The sequence below is a fragment of the Acanthochromis polyacanthus genome, chromosome 3 (assembly GCF_021347895.1).
Source record: "Acanthochromis polyacanthus isolate Apoly-LR-REF ecotype Palm Island chromosome 3, KAUST_Apoly_ChrSc, whole genome shotgun sequence".
NCBI classification, from domain to species: Eukaryota; Metazoa; Chordata; class Actinopteri; family Pomacentridae; genus Acanthochromis; species Acanthochromis polyacanthus.
In genome coordinates, this window is record NC_067115.1 from 30,603,150 (window position 1) to 30,621,147 (window position 17,998).

The 17,998-nt window shown below is 38.9% G+C and overlaps 1 protein-coding gene across 1 annotated transcript; it reads right to left on the reverse strand.

Moving 5' to 3' along the window:
* Nucleotides 1-1,956: 1,956 nt before the first annotated feature.
* Nucleotides 1,957-16,744, reverse strand: usp38 (ubiquitin specific peptidase 38). The gene is made up of 11 exons (XM_022209880.2): nt 16,580-16,744; nt 12,257-12,947; nt 10,449-10,584; nt 9,941-10,070; nt 8,101-8,202; nt 7,608-7,766; nt 6,924-7,117; nt 6,725-6,818; nt 6,529-6,635; nt 3,810-5,154; nt 1,957-2,526 (listed from the first exon to the last, which is right to left on the reverse strand). Exons 2-11 carry the CDS (start codon nt 12,936-12,938, stop codon nt 2,362-2,364), a joined length of 3,114 nt encoding a protein of 1,037 aa, XP_022065572.2. The 5' UTR covers nt 12,939-12,947; nt 16,580-16,744; the 3' UTR covers nt 1,957-2,361.
* Nucleotides 16,745-17,998: the final 1,254 nt, after the last annotated feature.

Sequence of the window (17,998 nt, forward strand, 5' to 3'; positions counted from 1 at the left end):
TCCAAACTTTTGGACAGTAGTGTACTTCTCCAAAAAGCAAACATTTCCTCAAACATGAGAGAAGTGTAATGGTTTGGTTGATTAATAATTGAGAGCCATCGATTTTTCCAGATGCCCCTTGAAAGCTCTGCTGCTCCTGCAGCAGTGTTTTTGCCACATCAATTTAAAATTAGTAAAACTGACACTCGTGCAAATAATTTGCTCTTGCTGCATTTGTCCCATGCCTTGGGGGACAACAAGTGACTGCATGAGATTTCCCAGTTCCCTTTTCAGTGACTTTTGTTTCTATACTTACTTCCATTTGTGCAAAAAATTTTGCAACCCAGGCAAATAAAGGGATATATGCTTGTTTGTTCTGCTGAATTGAAACAATGTGCTGTTCTGCTTTCTAAATCAATAAAGACACTTACATGCATATTTTCATGCCTTTGACTGGTGCTATGAGGGTTACAGTCTGAATAATCTGCTGAAATTAATTTGCCATCATTCATCATTTAATTATTTAAAAAACATTTTATCTGTAGTTTAAAATCCATGTTCCCACACTTTGAGCTAGCTGCCAGCAGAAAACTGCCACTGGTGATAACGAGGTCTGTGCATACTGCAAAGAAGGCAGATGATGTACTGTTGGTCTATTCCAGGGGTGTCAAAGATGCGGCCCGCGGGCCAAAACCAGCATTCCAGAGGGTCCAATCCGGCCCGCAGTAAAGTGAAAAAATTACACAGAAGACATTAAGTGCAAACTGTAAATTTGTAAAAATATAAATTTTAAATTATTTAAATTTAGACCCTGACAAGTTGTTTTGATCATACAGTAAAATACTGGATTGCTCATTGTTCTTGTCATTTTGTTTCTCGTTTTTGTAACATTTTGTTTCGTTTTTGTGTTTTGTCCTTTTTTGTCATTGTCATGTTCTGTTTCCTTTTTGTGTCACTTGTTTTTGTCTTAATTTTGTCATTTTGTGTTTTGCTTTGTTTTGTTGTGTCATTTTGAGTTTTTTGTTGCTTGCGCTTTGTTTTGTCTTGCTTTCTCACTTTAATAATTTTTTGTCTTGTTTTGCCATTTGTGTAAGTTTTTGTTGTTTTTGTCTTTTTTTATATAACTTTTTTTTTAAAAACAAAACAAAATATTACAAAAATGAGACAAAGATACGAAACGAGATTAAAAAAATTGATGAAAATGTTACAAAGCAACAAAAAATGGACACAAATGAGACAAAAAAATAGACAACACAAGCGAAACACAAAAAAAACACACAACCAAAAAAACGACACACAAAACAACCAATAAAGCAAAACACAAAATGACAAGAATGAGAAACAAAATGACAAAAAGATGACACGAATGACAAAAGAACAATCAGACATTTTACTTTATGATCAAAACAACGTCATGGTCGAGAAATTATTCTAAATTTTTAGTTTTACAAATTTACAACTTGCAGTTAATGTCTTCTCTGTAATTTTTACATTTTACAAAGTTGTCAAACGGGCCAAGATTGCGCCATCTGGAGGGCCGGTTTTGGCCCACAGGCCACATGTTTGACACCCTTGCTTTACAGCTTCAAATATTCTAGAAGCTGATCTTGGAAATTTCCAATTTACAGTTTTGATTTCCAGAGATGTATATTTTGTACTCTGTAAATATTCAGAGGTGGTATTGTTTTAGGTCATATGTACATTTATTGCATGTGATATGAAACCTATAAAACAACAAAACACGCATCAACAAGATCCAAACATCCTGAAAATCAAACTCCACAGCTTATGAAGAAAAGCTGCATGCAAATCAGAGGAGTAAACAAAGTTGTGTGTTCAGATGGATGGCAATCAAAAAAAGTCTGTTTATCTTACAGATGAATTCTTTCGAAGTGAACATTCGTAGGTGTGTGTGTTTACCTGCGTATGAGGTGTTATAAACACTCAACAAGCCAGAAATATGCTGGATTTAACCGGTTTGACAAATTCATCACTGTAAAAGTTTATTAGAAGATTATTTCTGAAATAATAATTTGCCATATTTCTCAGAGAATAGAATTGAATCAATGAACATTAACCAGCTCAGGTTTGGAAATTTAGAGGATTACTGAAAGATTACAATGCAGAGATGACAAAAAGGATCAAAATAAATAAAGAAAACACCACAGGATGACTTGCAAAACCTATCGCAGTCCAAACTTAAAGACAAAAGAAAATGAAATGGAGGAGAAGAGCCAGTGGCGATACTCTGCGTGTCCTTAGATCATGTCAGTGCTCTTTCCAGGAAATTATATTCTGTACACAATGTGACAGTTCAGGTTCCTGTCCAGGACTCCCTCTGAGCCAGTTTGTCCTGGTTTCCTGCAGCACTTCAGTTCTTCTTCAGAAAACCAGTCTGCTAATGGTGTTGAAGCCGCCGCCCCCTCCTCCTCCACCAGATGGGCCACAGCTCCCCGGTGGGTTGTTGTCATCTGAACCGTTGGGCCTGAAGGAGCAGGAGGACGAAGGAGCCTGAAGAGCCTGGGTCCGAGCGTTCAGCTCCTGCTCCTATTGACGGTACGGAGGAAAGAAAAATGTTTCCAAGTTAGATTATTTTTAGTACAAAAAGGACTCAAGCCTCAGCATAAACTATGCTGTACTGCAGAGCTGATTTAGAAACAAATGCTGCTCAGATTACTTTCACTCACTTTATATCACTGAACCTTGAAATGTGTAAATACTGTATATTGACTTTGAATACATGTAGTATATCTAAAGATTTTAAAATTACAAGTGTTTTGCTTGCAAAAAGACTTGTGAATAAATACTAACCTTTAATGTTAATGCTAACCTGGTTACTAACCTGCCTTTTTTGTCTTTTGTTTTGTTGTATGTAAGCTGCTGAGTACTTGAATTTCCCTCAGGATTAATCAAGTATCTGTCTACACCACCATTCAAAAGTATGGGCTCACCCAGGCAATGTCATGTTTTCCATGAAAACTCACTTTTATTCATGTGCTAGCATAACTGCACAAGGCTTTTCTAATCATCAGTGAGCCTTTCAACAGCATTAGCTAACACAATGTAGCATTAGAACACAGGAGTGATGGTTGCTGGAAATGTTCCTCTGTACCCCTATGGAGATATTCCATTAAAAATCAGCCATTTCCAGCTAAAATAGCCATTTAAAACAATAACAACGGGTGACCCATGAACAGAGGCTATAGTATCCAACACAGCGGCCTGGGTTTGATTCCAGCTCAGGGTCCTTTACTGCAGGTCTTCTCCCTACTTTCCTGTCTGCCTCTCTAGAAGTCTGTCTAAAAAAAAGGGCATTTCTAAGTGACCCCAACTTTTTTAAAACTAGGAGTGTTTTGCTTATAATATTGTAGAGCAAGTAACCTTTAATGTTAATGTGGTTTTTGTATGTACGCCGCTGAATACTGGGATTTACCTCAGGATTAATAAAGCATCTATCTATCTATCTGACAGTGCATCAATGGCATCACTTCATATTATTACAGCGCCCTCTAGAGGAGGTTTACTTTACTTACCTATACAAGTGGAATGTCAACACAGCACAGCTCAGTGACTCATGAAATTACACCTCATGTCTTCTAGCAGGACAGCTCAGCTTTGGCTTCAAGTGCAGTTTAAAAAAACATATTCTGCGCCTCTGAGTTATCTGTTAAAGTGCCGTCTGTCTTCTCTCCACCTGAGTGAATCTTTGACTTTCATAACAACCTCACACTCAGGAGGGTCGGAGGTAATAGACACAGTGTTTCCACCTAAATACCCTCTGAACTGCTAAGCAGCAGATTAAATGCTTGCTAGTATTCAGCCACACTTACCTGTAAATACAGCTTGTTGTCTTTGATAATAGCATCCAGTAGTTCTTTTTGCAGGGGAGGCTCAGCACTCAGTCTCACTCCATTTGCCATTAGCCCCCCATTTAAGTTCTGCCCAGGTTGCTCCTGCTTCCTGTACATCAGCACATAAGCTGTGTCCTTGGGGAAGCGATTCGTAATGTTCTGCACTGATTGGAAAGATGTGAATGTCACTCTGCTGTCATTGAACAGCAGCCAATCCTTCGCCTCCTGCCCACTGTTTGGTAGTTTGTCGCTGTGTTCAGGTGGAACTGAGAGAGCCGAGCAGGTGGAGAGGCTACACTCGGCCTGGCCGCTCCCCGTCTCCTCCTTGATGGCGAAGTGATTGGCTGGATGCTGCGTTCCATCTGCTCCGTTGATGTTACGACCATAAGAGTAGTAGTGGCCGCTCTCAGATGACACACCGGAATGCATGACCACTGAGCTGAGGACGTAGGGCACTGACTGGACTGGCATCTCTCCCAGCCTGCTTATCTCCTCCACTCCATCTATCCTCGCCTTCTCCTCTTCCTCCTCGTCTCTTTGCGATGGTTTGAGCTTCTTGGCCAGATTCTCGCTGCTGTCGGGGGAATCCACTTGCAGGGGAGAAGAGGTAGAAGAGGAGCACTGTGCAGGCGATGTAGAGGCATGTACAGGAAGTCTCATGAGAGGCGGGATGGTGACGTTGTCCAGAATCTTCCTGCGGATATGGCATTTGGCATCGTACGCGAATCGCAGCAGGGTGAGGATCAGGTACTCGGGCGCTGACACCACTTTCATGGTCTTCTCTGCGCGCTGGAGGGAGCTACACTTCTCGCAGAAATAGGCGTTGTCTTCATCAAGGATCTCTGGAGCCAGAAAATAGTTCACCAGGTCAGGCACAGAAAGAGGAGGCTCATTTGTCACTGGCACAAAACTGACGCTGCTAGCCGGAGCTTTGGCCGAGCCTGGCTCCGGAAGTTCGCTGCCGCCATTGACAGATCCCTGACAGAGAACTTTGGGTTCCTCGGAGGGCCCCTGGGTCTGAGGGCTTTCCTGAGGGATGGCAGATGGACAAAAGGCCAAAGAGAGGTCTGTAAAAGGCTCTTCTTTCTCAGAGATGCAGTTACACTGCATACAGCGAATGCCTGTGATCAGTTTCCCACCAAACGTCCTTTCTATCAAAGTCCTGCCGTCAGCTTTGGGTTCTGCTGCAGTCAGATGTGACTCTTCCTGTTCCTCTGCAGACGCTGCACCTGTTGTGTCATTGCTGCTGCTGCTGTCAACCAGGGAGGAAACGTTTGGCTTAGCCGATTCCAGGACCTGAAGGGTTTTCTCCTCTTCGTGTAACCTTGAGATCAGGAGAAAGGCACAGGCAACATGAGGAGAAAACACTGTTTATGCTGCAGCTGTGACAGGTTGTACCACAGCTTTAGTTTCTCTTCATAAGTAACATTATTTAACACTCACACCGGTTTATATTCAATATGTTCACAACAACAACTTTTTTTTCATTCTGCATTCAGTGATGCGCAAATGATGGACAAACATTTTTTTTTAAACCATGCAGCATGACAGAAAAACACACAGGGTGCTTTTCATGTCGTGTTTTTGAGATGTGCCTTCAAATAAATCCACAGATGTGCCTCCATTTAGCACAAATGTTGCCGATGAAGACAGTAATCTTAGAGTATGTAAATTTCTGACTATGAAAAAATTCTCCAAAAAATTCCCTCTCTCGTTATTTTGGTATTCAGTGAATGGAAATAATTTAGGTAATCCTAACTGACCTAAAACAGGAAACGCTTAGTCTGATTTAATGTCATAGAGTGAGAAAAAAGGATATACCGGGCTTTGCAAAAGTTCTGTTACACTCGGTTTCATGATCTTTAGAGACGTTTACATGTCGGAGTGAAAAATTCCATTAAATAAACTGAAAGTTCTACCTTATAGGCAGGTGTCCTTAATACAAATTTTTTTCTCCGGTGAAGTGGTATCAAGATGGAAGTCAAAACAGTTGAGATATCTGCTCTCCTTTGTGCTGAACAGCAGCCGGATGACCGTCCACAGAGTCGCGGAGAGGCTAAAGAATGGTGAAGATCTTTCAGGTCTTCACCTTTCTTGAAAGATCACTGAAAGATCTTCACCATTCTTGAGCCTCTCCGCGACTCTGTGGACGGTCATCCGGCTGATGTTCAGCTGCTTGGCTCTGTCAGACTTGTTGTGGCCAGCACGAAGAAGAGCAGATATCTCAACTCTTTTGACTTCCATCTTGATACAACTTCACCGGAGAAAAAAATTGTATTAAGGACACCTGCCTATAAGGTAGAACTTTCAGTTTATTTAATGGAATTTTTCACTCCGACATGTAAACGTCTCTAAAGATCATGAAACCGTGTAACAGAACTTTTGCAAAGCCCGGTATGTCTTTTAATGAGGTACATGTAAACTTCTGGTTTCAACTGTATACATATGTATATCTCAAGCCACTTGATAAAAGATTTCCACACATGAAACAGCTGTGTTTCCTCTTTAACCTCTTTCCAAAGCGTTCTTTCTTCCCAGAGGTGTATTTAAGTAATTGGAAGATTCCACATGGCAGCAAAGACGGAATGATTGTCAGGAAGAGAGAACAGAGGACGCCAGGAAGCACAAGTTAGTTTAGTGAAAAGTACTCTCTAGCTTGACACAACCTTATTATGACAGAGCTGCAGGTCTACAGTACCTGTCGAGAAGAAACCTGAGGTACTCAGAACAGTCCTGCTGAGAACCCATATTAAACCAGGGAGGCCGAGATGCTTCCAAGAAGTTTCTGGGAGCGTATGCTGCCCTCTGTAGGACACAGAGAGACACTGTCATCCACTGTTGTAATTCACCTGTAACACTACACCGTATTACTCACTACACCAAAAAACACTGACCTGAGTGTGTGCAAGAAAAGCAAAGAGGAGCTGAAGTTTCTTCATGAGGGTGTTGGATCCATTTAGATTTAATGACAAAACATGTCTCCTGAAACTGAGGGGAAAAGTTCATGTTTAATTCTTGTGATTTAAAAAAAAAAAGCAGAAAAATGCAGCAACAGAGGATCTTGTTCATCGTATGTGTGTGTAAATTACTCACTCAGTGGCCATGAAGAGCGTCTGGATGATGCTGTTCATGTAGCAGGTGTTGCCAAGGTTGACCAGGCCGGTCTTGCCCGTCTCAGATTTCCCAGCTTGCCTCTGCAGACCGGAGGCAAAGGAGTTGGACTGAGACGTCCAGGCACTTTGATTCAACACCAGCTTGATTTTCTCTTCTGCAGGTTTTGGGAGATCCTGAGAAGAGAGGGTGGAATAATTAACATATAAATTAAGTAAAATTACAGCAAGTCTAACTTATGCACTGGAAAAAGTGTAATTCCTGATGACCTAAACAAATAAAACATGCAAGTGACATTTTTAAAATATCTACATTACTATTCAAAAGTTTGGGGTCACTTAGAAATGTCCTTATTTTTGAAAGAAAAGTTGTAATTTTTCAATGAAGATAACATTAAATGAATCAGAAATACAGTGTAGACATTGTTAATGTGGTAAATGACTATTCTAGCTGGAACCATCACTCCTGTGTTCTAATGCTACATTGTGTTAGCTAATGGTGATGAAAGGCTGATTGATGATTAGAAAACCCTTGAACAGTTTGTTAGTACATGAACAAAAGTGTGAGTTTTCATAGAAAACATGAAATTGAGTAGGTTACCTCAAACTTTGGAACAGTAGTGTACGTACAGCATATGTATAGTAAAAGGTGTTGCCGATCTTTTACCTTGACGGCCTCCAGTATGTGGTCATAGAGGTCAGGGAAGCCAGAGTACTGGTACATCATGCAGTGTATGAGCTCAGTGAACTGCAGTAAGAAAGCTTTACTGGTGAGGAGACCATCTGTCCTTAAGGACTGGACCAGATGCACTACATGTGGAACAACCTGAGACAGAGGGAGATAACAAGAAAAGAAAAATGTTTAATACACTGTGGCTGCACATCAGGGGCCCCACAAAGGGTTCAGTCTCATTTGCTGAGTATTTTTAAGACTGTTCGTGTTTTTAGAGTCTCATGAAATTGGCCAATTCAAGGGCTATTGCTCAGCATTTAAGCGTTTCACACGTCATTAGTGAGAGTGTTTGCCGAGACTGTGGTTCTGGGAAAAGAAGTCTGCGCAGCTTTGAAGTAATTTAAGCCAGAAGAGACAAAAACGAGAAAACCAATAGAGTGGCCACATGAGAGGGAAATGGGCTGTGAGGAGACAGGAGATCCCTTACCAAATGGAAGGCCTCAGGAGAGTGCTGGAAACTCAGCAGCATATGGGAGAGAACGGCTAGCGCTCCCTGCCGCACAATGGGATACCACAGACGACTGAAGACCTTTGGATCAGGAAAAAAAAGGGTTATATTGTGGATACATCTATTTAACCCTCTTCTTGTCCTTCGGGTCAAATTGACCCGTTTTAAAGTTTTGAAAATGTGGAAAAAATATAGATATTTTCACAGTGAAAACATCCACATTTTCTAAATTTTTTTTAGGAAATTTTTGAACATTTTTTTGGGGAAAAAACAAATCTAAAAAATGTTTAAAAACATTCAGAAAAAAAAATCAACCAAAATCCAGTGAATTTTGCTGTCAAATTTGGGGATTTTTTATTTTAAAAAAAAAAACTTTTGAGGGAAACTTTTCAGGAATTTTCTTCCTGAAGATTTTGCAAGTTTTTATAAATTTGGGGAATTGTTTTCAGAATTTTTGGACTTTTTTCAGACAAGACAACAACATTTTTTGGTAAGGACAACACGAGGGTTAAACAAGTCAAACCTCAGCTATCAGACATGCTTTAGGGCTCATGTTTTCATTGCACCTGGTCATGTACGGAGCTTAGTGTTTTTTTGGTGCGACTTCAGTGACATTGTGACAAAAAATGTAGGAGCTCCTTTCCCATTGGACCCATAAATTTGTGTACTGGGGGAACTGTAGAATCATTAAAGTACATTTTAAGAACTCCCAGAAGAAGTGTATAACGGAGATATGGAAGTCTGACCCCTACCTCCCCATCGCTAGATGGTTAACGGAAATGAACGGCTGCATCCCACTCAAAAAGATGACATACAACACTTTTCTGAAGATCTGACAGCCCTACTTGACCTACGAGGACACTTTGGCAACACCTTTATCAAGACATTTATAAAAACAACACCAAATTGATACATATAAGCCTGGATAAATCAGTATTATTTACTTTATTATTTATAGCCTTATTTTTTCCATTACTTTGACTATTACCTACTCCTTTTGAGTTAGCTACTCTTTTAGTTTGTGGATGTAAGGGAAGTGGGGGTATTCTGTATTCTGTGTATGTTTTGTTGAAATGGAAAATATGAAAAATAAAATATTCCCAAGAAAAACAAGTCAATTTTTGATTACCAGCCCTGAAATAACTATTTTTCAGAAAAACTGACACACAGCCCAGCATTAATCCTCTTAACATCGAAATCCATCACCAGGTTTTCACAGCTGTTGTTTATCATTCATCAGAGAGAAGTGGCAGATTTTCAACTTTCAAAATGCTCGTGAACTACTCATCTGTGGTGTGTGGTTCAGTTGGGATGAGACTTTAAACATAAATTGTGATATTTTATAGAAATTGCTTGATTTTACATGTCTTGTGTGAAAAAATTAACTGGAAAATTGGTGTGCTTCTTGACATTCTTGAACCTGAACTTCAGACTGTTTACACAAAACAGATAGCAAACAAGTGTGGAGACAATCTATAAATGGAAACTATCTATAGTATGTGGAGTCTTCATTTTTTACACCTGTAGGCACTAGGAAAATGTTGAACAGAATGGTTTCTTTTTTTTAAATTTTATCAGAACAATATGTTTTCCCTTTTTTTTTTATCATTTATGGCATTAAAACTGTCATACCACAGAAGACAATCATGAGTTATCTCTACTTTTAGTCATAGTTGCTCTGTTTAGACTGAAGAAAAGACGCCCTGGAAGTGCTTAGGGTTTGTTTAAGATCTGTGCAGCTTTAAAAGAGGATACAATTACTGTGTAACGTCATTCCACAGGTCTATAATACACTAAAATGAGGATTCTCATTACATACCAGTTCAATTTTCAACAGAGTGACATCTATGAGGATGGTGAACTTCTGAACTGCTGCCAGTCCTTTCAGCAGAGCGATGACCCAGGTATCAACGTGATGGGCTAAAGGCCAGGAGAGCCAGTCAATCATCCTAAACAGAGAGAAAAGATCGATGTTAGGGGTTAAAAATTAAAAAAATATAATGATGGTGCCGTTTAATAGATCTACAGTACATTGGAGATTCTCACTGAAGGCATCAAAACTATGAATGAACACATATGGAATTATGTAGTAAACAAAAAAGTAAGAAATTAGTCAAAACATGTTTTATATTTTAGATTCTTCAAAGTAGCCACCCTTTGCTTTGATTACTGCTTTACACACTCTGGCATTCTATGTGTAGAGTATGTGTTCAGATTTTATAAATACGGCAAACATGGAAAGAAAAGACATTTAGTTGTCTATCATGATCTGGGTTTCAAACATTGTGGCTCAACCTTTTCCCTCAGATGACAGAGTGTAAAGTCACCTGCACAGTGCTTTCGTCATGCTGGCGTCTCTGACGTTCTGGTCCGTGGTGAGACTCTTGATGAGCACTGTGATCATCTGGACGGGGATATGCTGGACGAGGCTGGCCAGCGCGATGGAAGGGTCGAAGGAGGGGTCTGAAAAAAATGAAGGTAGAACGACTGCCTTTCTTTGTGTTCCAGCTGACAGTAAATGTGGACTGTACATGTGTGAAAATTTTAGGCGTACGTGTACACAAAAGCTACTTGTGTTATAATTGACTGGGAAAACTATCACAAACTGAGGATATCAGTCATCAAAATTGTCAAAACATCACAGTTTTATAGCATACTGTGAAAAGGAGTGTGCATCTGCTGATTTGTCTGAGCGGGATTCACCAGCAGCGCTTTAGAAGTGCAGTTTACTTGAGTGATGTCAAATAGATAATGTAAAACAGAACAGGGCAAACAATGGAGCCAAAGCAGCTCTGCTCACAGCACCCACTGACACATGGTGTCAGAGTGGCAAATACTGGCCTGCTGTTGGTTTATTTTGTGCTGCTGTACAGTTCAGTCACTCGTAACACGGCACAGAGGGCTCAGGATATCCACACCAGATCAACAAAAAAAGCGCTGAAAGCAGCTTTGAGTTCAGCTGAAATACATTCAACTCAAACACATCTTTGCAGCGAGTGGTTTTCAGTATCTGCCCTTGAAAAAAGCTTTCCACAGATCAGTGGATTTCAGTGTCTAAAAGGAGTTAAGTACACTACCTGTGCAAAAATTTCAAGTCACTTATTAATGTCCTTATTTTTGAAAGAAAATCATTTTTTTTCAGGAAGATAACATTAAATACAAACAGTTCTAGACATTGTTTATGTGGTAAATGACTATTCTAGCTGGAAACAGCTGATTTTTAATGAATATCTCCATAGAGGTACAGAGGAACATTTCCAGCAACCATCACTGTGTTCTAATGCTACATTGTGTTAGCTAATGGTGTTGAAAGGCCAATTGATGATTAGAAAACTCTTGTGCAGTTATGTTAGCACATGAATAAAAGTGTGAATTTTCATGGAAAACATGAAATTGTCTGGGTGACCCCAAACTATTTAACAGCAGTTTATTTCAACTTTAACTCTTTTAGAGCAACTTTAACTAATATAAAGGGGTTTTACTATTGTAGAGCAACTTCAAGTCATTTTAGAGAATTTTCACTATTATAGAACAATTTTAACTCATTTAGAGGAACTTTAATTCACATACACACCACCGTTCAAAAGTTTGGGGTCATTTAAAAAAATATCCTTATTTTTGAAAGAAAGGCTTTTTTCCCCAATAAAGATAACATTAAATTTATCAGAAATCCAGTCTAGACATTGTTAATGTGGTAAATGACTATTCTAGCTGGAAACGGCTGATTTTTAATGGAATATCTCCATAGGGCTACAGAGGAACATTTCCAGCAACCATCACTGTGTTCTAATGCTATATTGTGTTAGCTAATGGTGTTGAAAGGCTCATTGATGATTAGAAAACCCTTGTGCAATTATGTTAGCGCATGAATAAAAGTGTGAGTTTTCATGGAAAGCATGAAATTGTCTGGGTGACCTCAAACTTTGGAACGGTAGTGTAGGCCAACTTACACGAATATAGAGCAACTTTAACTCACTTATTCGAAGCTTATTTAAGGCATCTAAATCTATTTCCAGGGTCTCAAAATGTATCCAATAATAACTAAAGAAAGCTAAGACTCAAGTGTAGAATAAGATATGTTCTTGTTCCTTGAAACTGCAGTTTTTAAGGACGGAAACCAGAGGAGGAGTCTCACCTGTGGAAGAGATAATGGCGAAAACCTCTTGCAGTGAGGGCAGCAGTGTGGCTGGTTCACTTTTCCAGATGTTCTGCAGCAGCGTGCTAACCTTTGTCACCTGACCTACGTACTCTCTCAGCTCCCGCTCCTGGTTGGCAAAGCAGTGAAAATAGCTGATGGTCCTCACCAGCTGCTGGCAGAACAAAACGCCCGACTTATCCCTGGGGATACACTGCAAGAAGTCTGACAGCAGCGTGCTCAGACGGGCACAGAGAACAGGCTCAGGACGTTCGCACACCATCCTTAGAACCTCCACCTGGATCACACCGAAGATCTCCAGCACTGAGGGGCAGCTGATGAGCAGCCGCAGGCAGCAGTGAATGTAGTCTATTACGGCCGGGTCTTTGCGGTCCAGCTGCCCATAGCCCTGCTGCAGCAGGCTGAGGACAAAGTCTTTGTTGAAGAAACGTTCAAACTCTGGGCGGTGGTAGCGCGCATAGGCCTCCAGAACCTGGAAGCCGATCTGCTTCTGGAAGGCATCTTCACCAACCAAGATGAGGCGGGTGGTGAGGGTAAAAAGCGCCTGACACTGCTCCTCCGTCACCTCCTTCTCTGCTGCTTCCACTACCTTCTTCACGATGGCTTTCTTCACGGGAACTGAGTGATCGGAGCTCACGAGACCCTCCAAAATTTTGTCCATGATGTCGGTCTGGTGAGAAAATAAATGATATTTGTTAAAGGTTACAAAACTTACAATACAATAAATGATAAAGCCATTTGCTGTAACACAGCTCATCTTTCTGTTAAATTACATTAAGAATATTAAAAGCACTTGTTCCCATCTTTTATTGACCATTTACAAAGAAGACATTCTGACAAGTAACAGAAAAAGCGTAGGTGTAAAGAGTAAAATAATGGACAGACGGATTCCATTTAGCCGATGAACGAAACAACAGTGACTCTTTACTACAGCAGGAGTGTCAAACTCATCTTAGTTCAGGGGCCACATTCAGCCCAATTTGATCTTAAGTGGGCCGGAAAGTAAAATCACAGCTTAATAATCTATAAACAACCACAACTCCAATTTTTTCCTTTGTTTTAGTGCAAAAATGAACACATTTAAGAAATGACCTTTTCACAAAACATCATCAGCAATTTCTTAGGAAAAATAAGTTCAATTTCAACAACATTATGCCTCAGTTTATCATTTACACATTACAACTTCCAGATCACAGAGTGTGCACAAAGACAGAAAACATTTAGTCAAAGGTATCTGGAACTGAACAATATAGTCGTGTTTTGCGATCAAAACAACAAAAATCAGACAAAAAACAGCAAAAACAAGACAAAATATTTGAAAAATGAGACACAAAATGACAAAAATGAGAAACAAAATGATAAAATATGAGACAAATGACAAAACAAAAGAGACAAACAGACAAAAAAAGTTATAAAGTGACAAAAATGCAAAGACAAAGGCAAGACAAATGACAAAAATGTGACAAAAAAATTACATAAATGACACAAATGAGAAAAAAAAGGGCGGCACGAGAAAACAATAAAAAAAAGACAACACAAGTGAGACAAAAAAAACACAAAACGTCATAAACATGAGACAAACAACAAAAGTCAGACAAAAAAACAAGACAAAAGGAACAATCTAGTATTTTACTTAATGATCAAAACAACTTGTCATGTTCTACAAATTATTTTAAATTCATACTTTAACAAATGTACAACTGTCAGTTAATGTCTTCTCTGTAATTTTACAATTTACAAAGTCGTCCCACAGACTGGACCCTCTGGAGGGCGGGTTTTGGCCCACTGGCCGCATGTTTAACACCCCTGTATTAAATTGTTAATGCGATTAAGAGCGCCTGTGTTCTTTCTGCCATGAAAAGTCCAAGCATCGGTTGTAAAAACAGCCCTCTCTAAGCCTACCACTAGAATCCATACATTGTCCGCGGTTGTTGAATACACACAGTCAGCACCCAGAGCCAGACCACGTGCACTCGGCTTTAAAGTAACTGGAATGTGGAGCCTGTAGACTTTACTGTGATGTGACTACTGAAGTGGAAAATCTGCTTCACACCCTCTGACAAGTGGGCTTCGAAGCATCAGAAAAACACAGAAAATGATGACAGCAGAAGACAGGAAACATTACAACCGATATAAAACTGGATGTCAGGATAGAACACAACACAGTCTAACTTCTGAATTTATAGGAGCAAATTTGGTGGCTAAGTGACTGTTTTCTTCAGGAATAGACCAGTTATTACCGGGGCTAATTACAGGATCGAATATTTAACAGTTTTTCCAAGAAGCAGAATGATTATTTTATCAACTGATTCCGAATAAAGTGCATTTATTTTAAAATGTGCCACTTTAACTTTGATGCAACAACTACTCTCTGTAGCCTTGAGCGTTCTGATTGGTCACACACCACAAGTAACAGCCTATCAACACTAAAGGACATACATTGAGAAGTTCTCATTAAACTTAAAATAAAAAGGCATCTCAAACAAGTTCTGCGTTGGAGTTGACAAGATTTTTACTATTACTATAAATCTATATCTGTTCCAAATATCGGCATCCTTGGTTACTAATAACGAGTCTGAAAAAATGTAACTCTCACGTTTTATTACTTTTTGATACTTATTTTATACATTTTGACTAAAAATGCCAGGAATTAGTGAAAAATGTCGACATGATTTTTCAGAGCTGAATTTAAAATAAATAGCATAACTCAATAAGCTTTAAGGTAAGGACTTTTAAGTGTTAAGAAAATGAATGAAATGAATGTCAGTTGATGTCATATCCTCTGAAATGATGAAACCTGTGTGTTAAAGGACGAAAAGGAGACAGTAGGGCTAGCTGTTATGGCCTAAAAAAAAATCTCAGATTTTTTCACAAAAAATCCCGATTCACGACTTATTCGATTTTTTTTGTACCCCCTACCTAAAATCAATTTGCAGATGACAAAGAAATTCTTCAAAACAAGTGATGCCACATAACCCGAACCAATTCCAAACAACCGTGGGCCAAAACCGGCCCTTCAGAGGCTCCAACGACTTTGTAAAGTGTAAAAATGACAGAAGACATTAACTGACAATAGTAAATTTGTAAAAAATTATAAATTGAAAATAATTTCTATACCATGACGAGTTGTTTTGATCATAAAGTAAAATACTAGATAGCTTATTGGTCTTCTGTCGTTTTGTGTTTCATTTTTGTAATACTTTGTGGGGGGTTTTTTGTCTGACTTTTGTCATTTGTCTCATGATTTGTTTCCTTTTTGCCGCACTTGTGTTTTTTGTCTTCTTTTTGTAATTTTGCGTTTATCTTTATTCATTGCTTTGAGCATTGTGCCTGACATTTTGTGTTTTTTGTCTCGCTTGTGTTATTTGTCTATTTTTGGTCATTTTGTTTCTTGCTTGTGTCATTTTTTTGTCTCATTTTTGTAATTTTCTGACTCATTTCTGTCGTTTCTGTCAATTTTTTGTTGCTCTGTAACTTTTTTTGTCTAATTTTTTGTTTTGTTTCATGTTCAATCACATTTTGTTTCTTGCTTTTGGAGTTTTGTGTCTCATTTTTGTAAACATTTTGCCTGTTTTATTTTTGTCTGATTTTGGTGGTTTTAATCCAAAAGTTAATTACCCTAGTGTATAGTTCCAGATAACTGTAGCTACATGTCATAGATTCTCTATGACACGGAAGTTGTAATGTCTAACTGATAAACTGAGGCATAATATTGTTGAAATTGAACTTATTTTTCTTTAAAAAAATCTGAATGTTCATGATGTTTTGTAAAAACACCATAATTCCTCAAATGTTTGCTTCATAATGCACTTTTGTGCACTAAAACAAAGGAAATATTTGGAGTTGTCATTACTTACAGGTTATCATGCTCTGATTTTACTTTTCGACCCATTTGAAATCAAACTGGCTGAATGTGGCTCTTGAACTAAAATGAATTTGACTCCCCTGTTTTAAAGCGACTTTTTTTCCTCTGATCTCTCGACCAGCCGCTCTCTGTTGTTGCTGTGGATACAAGCGGCAAGCTAATGCTAATGCTAATGCTAGCTGTGCGGTTAGCTTTAACAGTTATCTCGTTACGTCCGGCCGTTCAAGCAGCGTGGCTCGAATGCAAAACAAGACCAAATCTTTGAAACGAAGTCCTCCGATCCATAGCGACAGCTGTTACTAACATGTCTCCACAGCAAAACGCGAACAAAGCAGCCAAACAGGCCCGACGTTAGCCGAGTAACGCGGCTTGCCTCTGACTTAGCAAAAATAATCCATGTATGAGCACGACTTGGAGGCGTTACAATGTGCGCTTACCCCAATAAAGCATGTCAACAATGTCTGACCAGAATGTCCTCGGCTGTCAGGCGGAGTTGGACGTCTTTTGACAGATTAAACTGTATTATTTTGGTTCATTTGATCGCTCAGAATCAGCTGATTAACCTTCCACCGACGTCATTCGTACGGACAGAGCTGCTGATAGGACCCTCCGTGTTGGGAAGCGGTTTTTGTCTTCGCATTGCCTGTTCCGCCGATGCGACAGTTTGTCTCACCCAATCAGTGCTAATCAGCGGGGGGCATTGTTGAGGGCTTCAAATGACTACATTTAAATGTAGTCACCTTTTCTTTACAGTATTCAAGCACTGATGATTGATCTGTTTTGGTACAGATGGTGTGTCGCATTCAAATGCTCCTCGTTCATCTCCCCTTCCACTGTCGAACGAACTTGACAGTGAGTGCTAATCTAATTTTCGGTGTATTTGGTGAATTTCATAACCAGTAGAGCAGCTTCCTGAAATTCTAGGAAAGTAACACAGTAAATGGAGGATGTGTATGTGCATGTAAATATGCAAAATCAAGTATAATAATTGAAAAATAACAAATATGTTAAAAATTAGGTGTGTGGCTTTTAAAGACTGGATACAATTGATGAAAAATTAGAAAACGGTGGCAGTGGAATATATATTGAAATATTTATTTTATATTTTATCTTTCCACCCTAAAGGCAAGTCAGCATCCGAACATCCTGGCACCGGAGTAGCTTCTTTAAAAAGCTAAAATGCAACCAAAAAACAAAGCTAATTGCAAATAAGGATTTTGTTTGTCACTGACTGAGGGAATGATTTATAATATTATGTCAAATTATTTTGAATACATAGAAAACTTATTTTCAAAATGTATTCACAAAATGTGTAAAAAAAATGTATTTGAAAGAAAGCGTGTTTATGTTCAGCTGACTCACCAAAACAATATTGTGACAGCACATTTACAGAAGAAAGGACGAAGTTTAGACTATATGAAAAAAAGCTACAGCTTAGTCACCTGAATTGAATTCATAGTCAGCCATGTTATTGTAATTCTCGGAGTTTCAGTAAAAAGCAGCAGGATATCTCTTCTCTTCTTGAAAACGTTTCACCCAAGATGCTTCTTCAGTTTTGTCAGGACTCTAGAGAAGCCCCATTGTTTTGTTTTGTTTTTACCAAAGCTTAATGGAAACTATAATTTACCATGCACAATTTGGGGAATTTACTTGTTTCTTTTCTTGCAATTAAATGATGTCCACTGTACATGAGATTAATTAAGCACTTTTTAAATATGTGCACTGATTTTATTTGATTTTTTAAAATGCAAATCATATTCTGGTTTTAACCAGTGTACACTACAGTTCAAAAATTTGGGGTCACTCTATGTAGATATTCCATTAAAAATCAGCCATTTCCAGCTACAATAGTTATT